The 12,331-nt window shown below is 45.7% G+C and overlaps 1 protein-coding gene across 4 annotated transcripts in view; it reads right to left on the bottom strand.

The window, feature by feature from the left end:
- Positions 1-604: 604 nt before the first annotated feature.
- The window catches only part of LOC103646444 (DExH-box ATP-dependent RNA helicase DExH7, chloroplastic), a 60,914-nt gene continuing 49,187 nt past the window's right edge, over positions 605-12,331 (bottom strand). For 2 of the 4 annotated variants that reach the window (XM_008671176.2, XM_008671178.4), the window contains exons 28-33: positions 11,907-11,976; positions 10,969-11,067; positions 7,912-8,124; positions 7,335-7,427; positions 2,571-2,693; positions 605-1,174 (exon numbers count right to left, since the gene is read on the bottom strand). In XM_008671176.2, coding sequence (XP_008669398.1) covers positions 1,094-1,174; positions 2,571-2,693; positions 7,335-7,427; positions 7,912-8,124; positions 10,969-11,067; positions 11,907-11,976 — 679 coding nt within the window. In that variant the 3' untranslated portion in view covers positions 605-1,093. Of the gene's footprint in view, positions 2,336-2,570; positions 2,694-7,334; positions 7,428-7,911; positions 8,125-10,968; positions 11,068-11,906; positions 11,977-12,331 lie in introns of all 4 variants that reach the window. The other 2 variants (XM_008671177.3, XM_035965270.1) reach the window with 1 other exon arrangement.

The raw sequence follows: 12,331 nt of genomic DNA, 5'->3' as shown, positions 1-12,331 counted from the left end.
ACTTCCGTCTCAGATCAAGTTTTTTTGGATTTAGGAAGCTGCAAACTGATACGGTCTGATTGGTTATCTGCACCATCTCATCTTTGATCACAGCATGTGTTGACTTTATTTAAGATTATGTTTGGTTGCTTACAGGTAGGAGTCACAATCTGCATGAGTGAATGCAAAATAAATCATTTTAATGTTATTAACCTGCATCCACCAATACACTCAAAATTATCGTACGTGCCTGGCTCCAGCCTACGTATCGACATACAGCCATCCAATCAGGCAGATAGAGACTCATTTTTCACTCTTCTTTCTCCTCTATTTTCCTCTACACTTCACCACCATTTCCCATAAAATTTCATGCCTTCGATCCGCCACAGATCCTCGATAAGGTCCGTGTTCCTCATGTCATTCTACATCAGCACGATTTTATTCTATTTATTTATCCACAGTTCTAGAATACTAGTCCAAAATATCATTCGTCCTAAACCTACCGAGCTGTACGCCTGTACTAGTCACTTTTTTACAGTACTAAAACACTTGTCATAAGCACGGAAAATTCTCAAGAAAAAAGTAATTCAGAACGGACAGTACTTTGTACGAGATGCACGTACGGTTGGGTTCCAAAATTTTTCAATTGCAACTATCACGAGGTACAACAAGTGCAAGGTGTGCAACGCTAAATATCAGGAATCCTAATGCAACTCTCATCATCACTAACTGCCATCTATAATAGTATTTGCTACAGTTTCATATATGTATATGGTTTTTCCCTCTTCATTTTTTTTCATTTTTTCTGTCCAAAGTGTCAGATGGAAAATTGACGGCAATTCAGGCTTTTGAGTTTTATCTGCTCTGTACGTTGATGCACGTAAGCTCCAAAATTAGGACAAGGGTATTACACTAATACTAGACCGACACAAACTTGTTCCATATAAAACAAGCAACACATTAATCACTGCGGCTTGCTGCGGCTTTAATCCGACTGCAACTGTGGTTTCTATAGTATTTTGTTTCTATAGATTACAGCTGCAGCAGTCCAAACACCTGAAGCCAGCCAGCCGAATAATATATTAAACTCCTTTTCCGCTTTGCAGCTTCCACATTAGCAATCAGCCACATTGTGCAATAAGAATCCTGTGCAGACTAACGTGCACATCGGCAGAAACCGATACTGATCAAAAGCCTACAAAGAATGACGGAACAGAAAATATCAAAATGGCCAAGTTCTAAAACCATCTGTCCATGCAACTGAATAGCATAATTATATCCTAAAAAAGGCTATCATCTGGATATTAAGCGTACATTAGCAACAAGAACAGTAGCTGAAAAGCGTATCTTCAAACTTACATACTAGACACCATGTTTTCTACCATTATTTGACAGGTTTCGTTCAAGGGGTTGGCTAAGTAGTTCTAGCGGAAGGTTGGTCAGGTCCTTCTTTTGTTAGTGGTATTTTGAGTGGTTTTTGGTAGAGTGAATTTTGCAGTCCCCTACTTGGTCGAGAGTAGGGGATGACGGATCTGTAACAGACCCTTATTTTGCAGTCCCCTACTTTCAAATTTTGTTTCGATAGAAACACAATTAGAATGTTTCCAGTCTCTCAACATCAGGTGGCTGTGTCCTGTCTCTGGTGGCCCCATTAAGACACCCAATACAACAAATAAAATGGATAAGATGCCAACCCGTAATTTCTCCTACATTTTCGAATCGTGCAAGAAATCATAATCACATGGACACATTTACAAAATATTGATCCTCATTGGCCAGTTAAAATTATCATATCATAATGAAATTACCAAACAGATGATACTACTACTCAACTCAAGAATTATTACTCCCTCCGTACCAAAATATAATTCGTTTTAGATTTAATATAAATTCATTGATTAACATGTGAATGTAGTTTGTATGTATGTCTATTCATTATCATTTACCAAAATATAATTCGTTTTAGATTTAATATAAATTCATTGATTAACATGTGAATGTAGTTTGTATGTATGTCTATTCATTATCATTCTTCAAACGTGGACGGAAAAAAGGGGCTAGAAAAAATATATTTTATTAGTGATATGCAGTAGAATGATTCAAACGAGCAATCATACAAGTTTCCCTACCAAAGAAAGCTCGATGTGCATTTTAGGAGTGTAGGAACCGGATGATACACTTAAAAGTTTAGGGACCGACAGTGTTTTTACTAAAAAATTTTAGGGACCGATAGTGTTTTTACTAAAAAATTAGTATCGATAGGATTGCCATGAATTCATGCTTATCGAGCCTTGTCTTCTTCTAACAATAAATGAATGATGGACCTGACCACTTCGTTGTCAACAAAAGTTGCCATCTGAAATAAGACAATCAGATAAGGTAATTAGAAAAGGGGAGTTGCAGGCTTGCAGCCCATATCTTCTGTGATGTCAAGCAGGTTTTGTACAAAGAAAGATATACAATTTTATGACACAGTGAACAGAAATTAAGCAACTGCATGCGGAGATGGACAATAGATGCTTCAGCTGCACGCATTTCCATTACATCAACTGGCCATTCTTGCATGTTCATTAACACAAAATACACCATACCTCTGGTTTTCTTGTCAGTTCTTTTAGAACAGCATCAAGAGTCATCCGAAGTTGCTTGAATAAAACAGCAGTCTGTGCAGCAGCAGACAGCCTCAACCATCCATCTATAACAACCACTCCTGTCTGGAACAAAGATCATCAGTTCCCTTCTGAAAATTCAGATTCAGATATCATATATATTATATGAACGTATGCGCTTCCCTAATGCCCCCTCCAAATAAGAAAAAAAATACCAAGACTGATGGATGAACAGGGACATGTATGACTTGGCCTTGACGAATCTGAGGGATAAAGTAGGAGGCAAAGCGACTATACCAAGACTGCGGCACCTGCTTGAGGCCATAGAAAGAGCAGTTCAACTTACACACCATACCCAGGCGAGTAGAGTTGACGGAGGTGGCGGGCTGCTGCAATACACCATCTCGGTCAAAGTGTCGTGAAGGAAGGTATTCTTGACGTCCAGATGGTGGAACGCCAGTTCCGAGAAAGTACAAACCAAACAGTGGCGGGCTTGACAGTAGGACCGAAGATCTCGTCATAGTCCACTCCGGGGCGCTGAGTGAAACCCGAAGGACCCAAGGGGCCTTGTCCCGATCCAGGGAGCCGTTGGACTTGAGCTTGTGGCGAAAGATCCACTTGCTGCTGACCACGTTGGTGCCAGGGAGCACAGCACCAAATCCTAGGTGTGGTTGGTCACCAGGGTCGTGTACTCCTTTATAGCATGACACCAATGGGAATCGACGAGCGCGACATGGACAGAGATGGGGCAAGCGAGGGAGCCAGAGTGGCATCAGTCGTGAGCACCAATTGGTCAACAGTTTTGAGAACACCGGTCGATCTACTGGCAACCATCGAGTGAACGTGGTCGGGTCGTGGTGGATAGCGACCGGATGGTGCACCAGTGGCTCATCACGGAGCAGGTTGAGGCATAGGCCGGCTCAGCGAGGGGGCCGGGGGATTAGACCGCACACGCCTAGTAGACGCGGGCGAGATCAACTAAGTGGGCCAAATATGGCTGGAGAGGCAGAGCCACACATTGCGCGGGCAGAGGAAACAGGGCCGCATGTGGCGTGGTCAAAAGCGACGGTCGTGCGTGGCGCAGGCGGATGATGAGGGAAGAGAATGTACAAACGACGGGATTGTAATCGAGGAGACTGTCGAGGTTAGGAGGTGGGGAGGATCTAGCAAGGGGAAATCGTCCTCATCAAAGACGTCATGTCGAGATATTATGATGTGGTGGGTGAGAAGGTGAAAACACTGGTACCCCTTGTGGTTAGAGGGGTACCCGAGGAAAAGGCAGCAAGTGGATCAGGGGAAAGTTTGTGGAGAGCGATGGTGGGGGTGTTAGGATAGCATTCACAGCCAAAAGACGCGGAGGTGTGTATAGAAAGGGGCAGTGCCAAAGAGAGCGAAGGAAGACGTAGGATGATTGACCGCCTTGGTGGGGAGACGGTTGAGGAGATGGGTGCTAGTATTCAACGCCTCCACCCAATAGCTGGTGGGGAGAGACGCTTGGAAGAGAAGGCAGTTGATCATGTTGGTGGTGGTGCGAATCATGCGTTTGGCACGACTGTTCTGAGGGAAGGGTGTAGGGACACGAGAGTCGCAGCTGAACCCAGTGAGAGAAAGAGCGGGAGGTGGAGATGTCAAACTCGCGACCATTGTCGCACTAGAGACCACAAATCGAGAGACCGAACTAGGTGAAGACCCAAGCAAAAAAGTGTGAAATAGTGCAAAAAGTATCTGACTTCAATTGTTGTGGAAAAGTCCAATGAAATGGGAAAAGGCATCCAAAATCATCAGGTAATATTTATAACCCGGCAGGCTAAAAACAGGAGATGTCCATAGATCACAATGTACAAGATCGAAGGCCTGATCAGCCCAACAAGATGAACCAAAGAAAGGTAGGCGAGCATGGCGATCTAGCTAACAAGCATGACATAGACTAATAAAATGGCCCCTGCTACAAGAGAGATCTGAATGACTAGATAGCTTAGGACGTTGGGCCCAGGATGTCTGAGACGACGATGCCAAGTGGTGGACATGGTGGTAGTAGCCAAAGCATGAGAGGAAGATGCGGCAGTGGAGGAAGTGGGTGGTCGGAGCGTGTACAGTGGCCTCGAGCTGTCACATCGAGCGATAAGAGTTCTGGTAGTCAGATCCTTCACAGAAACCAAAAGGGTCAAACTCAATGGAACAAGAATTGTCGGTGGTGAACCGACAAACGGAAAGAAGATTTTGTATGATGAGGAACAACAAGAACATCTTTGAGGTAGAACGGTCACGAAAGCACCAAATCACCTACTGAGGTGACCAGAAGGGTGGAACCGTTCCCCACAATGATAGATGAAAGGGAGGGATGAGGATGAGAGTGAGATAATGTGCCGATAGCAGGTGTGGTGTGGTAGGAGATGCCTGAGTTGACCACCCAATCTGGAGAGGTGGGGAGCAGAGTCAGTGCTATGGTGTTGAACGAGGTGGCGAGGGAAGCCTGGTCCCAACCTCCAGCCAACGGGACCAAGGGGCCAAGGCAGGGGTCCACGGTAGCGAGAGGGGAGGCAGAGCCAGCGACAAGTGTGGTAGAGGGGCTGCCAAAGGCAGTGGGACACCGTAGGAGGGCGTCGTCAGTAGAGCCAGCTGTGAGGGGCATGGCGAAGAAGCACCCATGGCCGGGTCTGGCCGCATAGAGATGGTCCCAGTATAAGGGTTGTAGAAACACAATCACGCCAAATAGGGATGAAAACGGGTATCCGAATTTTTAGGACAAATTTAATATTTTAAAATAGATATGTATGAAATTTGATGTTAATCTTTTCTTATGTTATCAAACACATTATTATAAATAAGAATAAATTTTTGCATAAATTGTACACATTATTTGCTCCCTACAACAAAAAAGGTGAAAAAGTATCCGTATCTGTATCCGAATTGTATATCTATCATTTGAGAAGATATGTGATAAATTTGAGGTCACCTTTTATGAATCTTTACAAGCTCAATGGTAAAAACAAGAATCTGTATCCATTTTCTATATCCTATTTATTCACAATCGAAGAAAAAAGACCAAAAAACATATATCTAAATAAGTTTATGTTTTCATCTCTAATGTCTGACCGCCGCCGCGACTGTTAGGGCCATCCCGGGAAAAGCCACCGCCCCCACGACCGCCCTTGTGGGGCCAGCAACCGTCGTTGGAGCTTGGAGCCTGACGAGGAGCTTTAGGGGCAGTGGGCGGTAGGAGGGCGCGCATGTCAGCAGCAAGGGAGAGTACGTAGGGGAACGTGAAGAGAGACATCAGAATGGCGGGAAAGAGGATGAAGACCAGGAGGAGCTACAGGAAAGCGGCTTGGGTCGTCGAGTGTCTAGGCCCAGTGGGCGTTACCCGTCGGACATTTGGTTTGTGTAACAGTGTAAGGGTCCGTGTAAGAGATATTAACACAGGTCTGCTACACAGGTTAACTCTAAGAAAGAATATACAATACTCTACCTCCCTTCCCATCTTCCTCCCTATGCCATCTTCCTCCGAGCGTAGTAGCAATAGTTGGACGCTAACAACGCAAACCCCTCCCCCCGTCATCGGAGGGCAAGAGGGTTGGCCGGTGGAGGATGCGTCGTAGAGCGTTGTGGTGGACACGGAGGACTCAGCATCCATGGTGATCTTGAGAAGTAGCTCGTTACAGACGTCATGGAAGGAGGGGAACGACATGGTCCGCTTGATGAGAGCCTTAAGGTGGTCATAACGCCGACTAAGACCACACTGAAGGTTGAGGATGAGAGTGCGACCAAGGATGGGCTCGCCTAGGTCCCAAAGAGAGTCTAACATGCACTTCATCGACGACAGTACTCACTGACGAAGAGGTCCCCCTGGGAGAACAGGCAGAAAGCAACGTCGGGGTGGAGAGCACGAGCTTCACAGTTGCCGAGGAACTAGGTCTCGAGGGCAAACCAGGCCTGGCGAGCTATGCCCCCATCCTCCTGAAGCTCGACGGTGAGCATGTCGAGGATCCACGACAAGACCACGTTGCCCATCCGGTGCCAGGACAGAGGCAACGGGGAGGCAACATCGACGAGGACGTGGTCGTTGACGTCGAAGGCGTGGCGCTGAAGCGTGAGGAGCATCTAGACGCACCAGCGGGCATAGTGGGTGGACGCCGGCTCAAGGATGAGCAGTGATGGTGCTGCAGTAGAGGGTGTCCCTGCTGAAGGGGAGTGCTGCGCCACCAAAGAAAAGGACCACTGCGCTGCCGGTGGAGAAGACAGGGGTCGCGTCGTCGCATACGGGGGCCGCGGCGCCACGATTGGGGAGCGCAAGGGCAAAGGACGCGCCGCCAAGGAGGGAGGCCACGCCGCTAGGGAGAAGTGCAGGAACGTAGGTTGGGAGTGTATTAATATAGGAGAGTAGGTTGGGCCAAAGCCTAACCCTAATGTGGGTTAGTAATGTATTAATATAACAGAGTAGGTGGGCTAAAGCCCATTACAGGAGAGAATACACACAGTTACGCTAACAAGCACTGCAAAAGTAAATTAGAACAATTGCACCACACTACAACGACCACATATACAAGAACAAGAGGCCCTAAAAAAGGTTCACATTGAAGGGTTTCCACCACCCTCTACTGTCACCAGAAAAGTCACATGGAGTCATGGACAAACACTTGTCCAGAAGAATCAGAAAATTAAGATCCTATCAACTCAAGTGTCTCTTGCAGAGATGAAAAGAGGATCGGGATCCAATAGTCTAGTGTTTGATGAGAGGCGAAGTACCTGATGTTGGATTACCATGGAACCACCAAACAAAAGAAGTGAGTAGGGGGAAACGACGCTAGTATCACGTAAGAACACCTTGGTTGTCTCAACCTGAAAATAAGGAACACATGTAGAAGAATAACAAATGTTAAACATCAGAGATTGATAATTTGAATTTATCTTAGTATGGTGACAACAATCCTATATACTACAATAGGAAGTATCCATATGGAGTGCCCAAATTGGATAGCACTTGAATAAGCAAATAAATATGGATATGCAAATTTTCTCTGGATCAAGTATACAATCTTATGCATAATCTGGAAGGGAAGGTAACATCTAGATTATTTTCCATCGATGATACCTGGCACAAAATCCATACAAATAGAAGACAATATCAAATGTGTAACAAACTTCTCTAATAAACAAGTGATAAATGGAACTCTTGATTACCTATACCCATTAATTAGAAGCATGCACCGCACATGATGACAGGGGAAAAGGAATGGGTGCAAAAAAAAGTGGGGGCACAAAGATACACCTCACTCATGAATAACAATCACCTTGTGCGGAAAATTAAATGACAGGTATATACCTTTTCAAGAAACACCAAAAATGGATATTGAACAGCTTTCAAGCTGTGATTAACAGATGATGGATGTATATGAACTTCTCGCCTTCCATCATACCATCGAGGACGGTCCTTACTGAACAGAACATCAGATGGCTTTCTTCCACCTAGAGCTCCAGGATCAACACCCTCTAGAGATGCTGCCACATTAGGGTATAGACCTGCACACATCACCGACTGCACAACACAAATGGCGTGAAGAAATTTATGTACAATTTGCTGACATCATATCCATCTAGGAAGTGAAAAAATAGAAGTGTGGTATGCATAAATACTTTTCTACTCAGACGTGGGTTGAGGCCCCACAGCAATCTCTCCCTCAAACGTAACCAAATCCACACCACTTTTAAACAAGCAGGAATAACAGTTAGTTCTACCATCATGGTTATGAAGGCGAGCCTGGTCAAGTGGTGAGAGCTGTCTCACTGAGTCACCAAGTTGCATATTCGAAGCAGCCTCTCCGCATTTGCGGATGAAGGTTTGCCTCGGTTTATCACTTTCTCAGATTTCACTCATGTGGGCATTGGCCTTTGATCTTGTCCATTGTGATCTTTGGACTTCTCCTGTCCTCAGCCTTACAAATACTACCTGGTTATTCTGGACAACTTCTCCCACTTCGGCTGAAGTGACAAGTTCACCACCCTCACCCACTTCTTCGCCGACCCCGCCCTTGTCTATCGCCGTCGCGAGCGGGCCACTCCCTCGGCTCCCGACGACCCGCAACGAGCCTCCCGTGTACCACCTGGTCGCCATCCACCACAACCCCGACCACGTGCACCCGATGGTGACTCGCCGCGCAGCCTGCGTTCTCTGCCCCGTCGACCGACTGATCCTGACGACTGACACGACTGTCACCCCTCCGAACACCTCCCCACTCCCCTCTATTCGCGCCGCCCTTGCCGACCCCCACTAGCTTCGGACTATGGAGTACGCGGCCCTGCTGGCCAACCACACCTAGGACCTGGTGTCACGTCCGCTAGGCACCAACATGGTCACCGTCAAGTTAATTTTTCGCCACAAGCTGAACTCGGATGGCTCTCTCGACCGCTACAAGGCCCGTACGGTCCTTCGAGGCTTCACACAGCGCCCTGGAGTGGACTACGACGAGACCTTCAACCCCGTCATCAAGTTCGCCACCGTTTGAGCCGTTCTCTCCCTCGCCCTCCCGGGACTAGGCGATCCATCAACTCGATGTCAAGAATGCCTTCCTCCACAGCACTCTGACGGAGGATGTCTACTACAGCCAGCCCACCGGCTTCGTCGACGCCGCTCGTCCGGATCTGGTCTGCCGACTGAATCAGTCCTTGTACGACCTCAAGCAGGTGCCACCAGGCATGGTACAGTCGCTTCGCCTCCTACTTAGCCTCCATCAGCTTCGTACAGGCCAAGTCGGACACGTCCCTGTTCATCTACCGACGCGGCGACGATACTGTCTACCTCTTGCTCTATGTCGACGACATTATGCTTATGGCATCCACCATCGACCTTCTACAGTGCACAATTGTCGCCCTTCAGCAGGAGTTCGCGATCAGGGACATGAGGCCTCTTCACCACTTCCTCAGCATCACCGCCGAGCGTCGGCCTTAGGGTCTCTCCCTCCACCAGCGTCAGTATGCTATCGATATCCTAGAGCGGGCTAGCATGTCCGACTGCAAGCCCTGCTCCACGTCTGTCGACACTCAGGCGAAGCTCTCTGAGGACGATGGGCCCCCAGTTGCCGACGCTACGTCCTACTGGAGCCTGACCGCCGCCCTGCAGTAGCTGACCTCCAGGCCCGACATCGCCTACGTCGTTCGGCAGGTCTGTCTGCATATGCACACCCCATGGGAGCCCCATCTCACCGCTCTCAAGCGGATCTTGCGCTACCTCTACGGTTCCCTCGACTACGGCCTTCTACTTCGACCCTCCCCGACGTTGGAGCTCGTGGTCTACACCGACGCTGACTGGGCTGGTTGTCTCGACATGCGCCGGTCCACTTTCGGTTATGTCGTGTTCCTAGGCGTCAACCTCGTCTCCTGGGCCACCAAGCGGCAGTCTGTCGCCTCCTGCTCTAGCGCAGAGGCCGAGTACCGCATTTGGCCAACAGCGTGGCAGAGGCCTCCTAGCTGCGCCAGCTTCTCCAGGAGCTCCATAGCCCCCTTCAACGTGTCACCCTCGTCTACTATGACAACGTCAGCGCGGTCTACCTCTCCACTAATTTCGTGAAGCATCAACGCACAAAGCACGTGGAGATCGATCTGCACTTCGTCCGCGAGCGTGTCGCTCAGTGACGTTCAAGTTCTCATCGTCCCCACCACGTTGTAGTTCACCCGATATCTTCACCAAGGGGTTACCGTCGAGTGTATTCACCAATTTTCGATCAAGTCTCAACATCTATACATGATAGAGTTGAGACAGCGGGGAGTGTTAGAGTACTCGTTAGGGTTTTGGGGTTAGCCCCTTGTAATTACAGTCTCACCCCTGTGTAATGGGCTAGGCCCAACCCTTTGTCTATTAATACATCACCCAACCTTGAGTTAGGGTTAGGATTTCTCATTCCAACTAAAGGCATCCTTACTCCATTTTTTCTCGAAAAGCGCAAGAGAACTGTGCCCCATTATATTAAGGAAAAGGTCTAAAATAGACCCGGTACAAGGACTTCCTTACGAAGGTCGAAAACTCAGCAACCTGAGAAAATCCATCTAAACAAAATAGGACAACCTCGCCGACAAGACCGGGCCACCCTTCCTAGAACTAATCCTCACTCCAATCTAATGTAATTTAGCTTTAAATTTGCACCACAACTGCATTCATTTGTAAGTTCTGGTACACTAGACTTGATTTTTTTCTCGAATGCGCAAGAGAACTACGCATCATTATATTAAGAAGAAAATACTAGACTTGATGTAGTCAATTTGTCAACAAGGCTGCAATGCCATTACAGAATCAACAGTTTCCAAACTAATCATGTGCCTTTTTTCCTTTGGAAGGTAAACAAAGGGAATGACTAGTTTAAAGGGCAAGCAATTATGCTAGTGTTACCTTAATAACCGAGGTGCAGCGAGCATAGGCATTGAATGGAAGAGACATATTAGAAAACCAGCTCTCGAGATTATTTTTTCTACTGCCCACCTTGTGCCTCTGGAAATAGGAAAACCAATTCTCACTTTCTCAGAAGATTAATTTTGATGTGTTTCCATTCAGATTAAGAAAAAAGTATTTGTTAAAATAGTTACAAAGAGGTATATGGTATATTAATAGAACTGAAGTAGCTTAGCACATCGTTGACTACAAACCTGCCAGTTTCTTTTAATAAGTTATAGTCCCTAAGGTAGTGTAGAGAATTGTGGAAGAAGTATATTGAACTTAACATCTATAAGGCCCCGTTTGTTTCCTTTCATTTTAAGGAATTGAATCTTACTATTGGAATAGGCTATTTTTTTAGAATGTGACATTCCACCACTTTCCAAAGTTATCATATAAGCCTATCTCAAATTCATGGGTGAGAGATGGAAATTAATTCTATTGATTTACATGCTATTTTTCCAATATACAACTTATAGCACACTCTTCTACTTGCTTCGTTATAACATTAATGTAGTATATAACTATCTCTCTCATATAATTTAAGATAATATACAAATATATTACATATATAAATATATGAACTTAATTAGTTTTGTCTAAATTATATTATTAAAATGGAATTCAATTCCAACGAAACAAACGGGGCCTAAGTGATTCATGACAAATAAGTTAATCAGTACAGATATTAATCTTCTAAAAGTTTCTTTGTTATGTTTTCTATCTGAGAAGAAGAGGAAGGGAGAGGACAGACTTGCTCTTAACCCATCCCAATAATGACACAAATGACCTAAGTGACACACCTTTCATTTCAAGAGTCCTGCTAGAGGGCAGAGAGGTACTTTACATGTTAAGGGGTTTCTAGAATCTAGATCAATTCTCTTAAACAGACATACCAGAGTATCTTTAGGAAGATCTATAAGTCCAATGTCTGCTAACAAGGTACCAAACTGAAGACGCATGTCCCTGTAAAGAAAAAAAATTACCTGATTAAATACTTGTAATGTATAAATATATCACATGACTACATGAGAAATTGTTACTTCTACATTTTTTTATGAAAAACTTTAACATATTTTCATAACTAATTGTGGCCAGAAGTAGCTGCTGAATGCCTAAATCGACTTCATGTTGCAATATGAGAGATATGTGTGTAAGGATAACAACATATAACAAGAAAGAAAAGCTACCAATTGCTTCCACAAAATCAGTACCAAGTACTAACTACCTACTCAAAATTATATTCCCATAATTAATGCAACAGAACTGCATCTTCCCAACCAATAATTGGGTTTCCAATGTGCACCTATAAGCTTTGAAA

This window comes from Zea mays, chromosome 2 (genome assembly GCF_902167145.1).
Source record: "Zea mays cultivar B73 chromosome 2, Zm-B73-REFERENCE-NAM-5.0, whole genome shotgun sequence".
Classification (NCBI taxonomy): Eukaryota; Viridiplantae; Streptophyta; class Magnoliopsida; order Poales; family Poaceae; genus Zea; species Zea mays.
The sequence above is the reverse complement of the archived record's forward strand: the minus strand, read 5'-3'. Positions and strand labels throughout refer to the sequence as shown.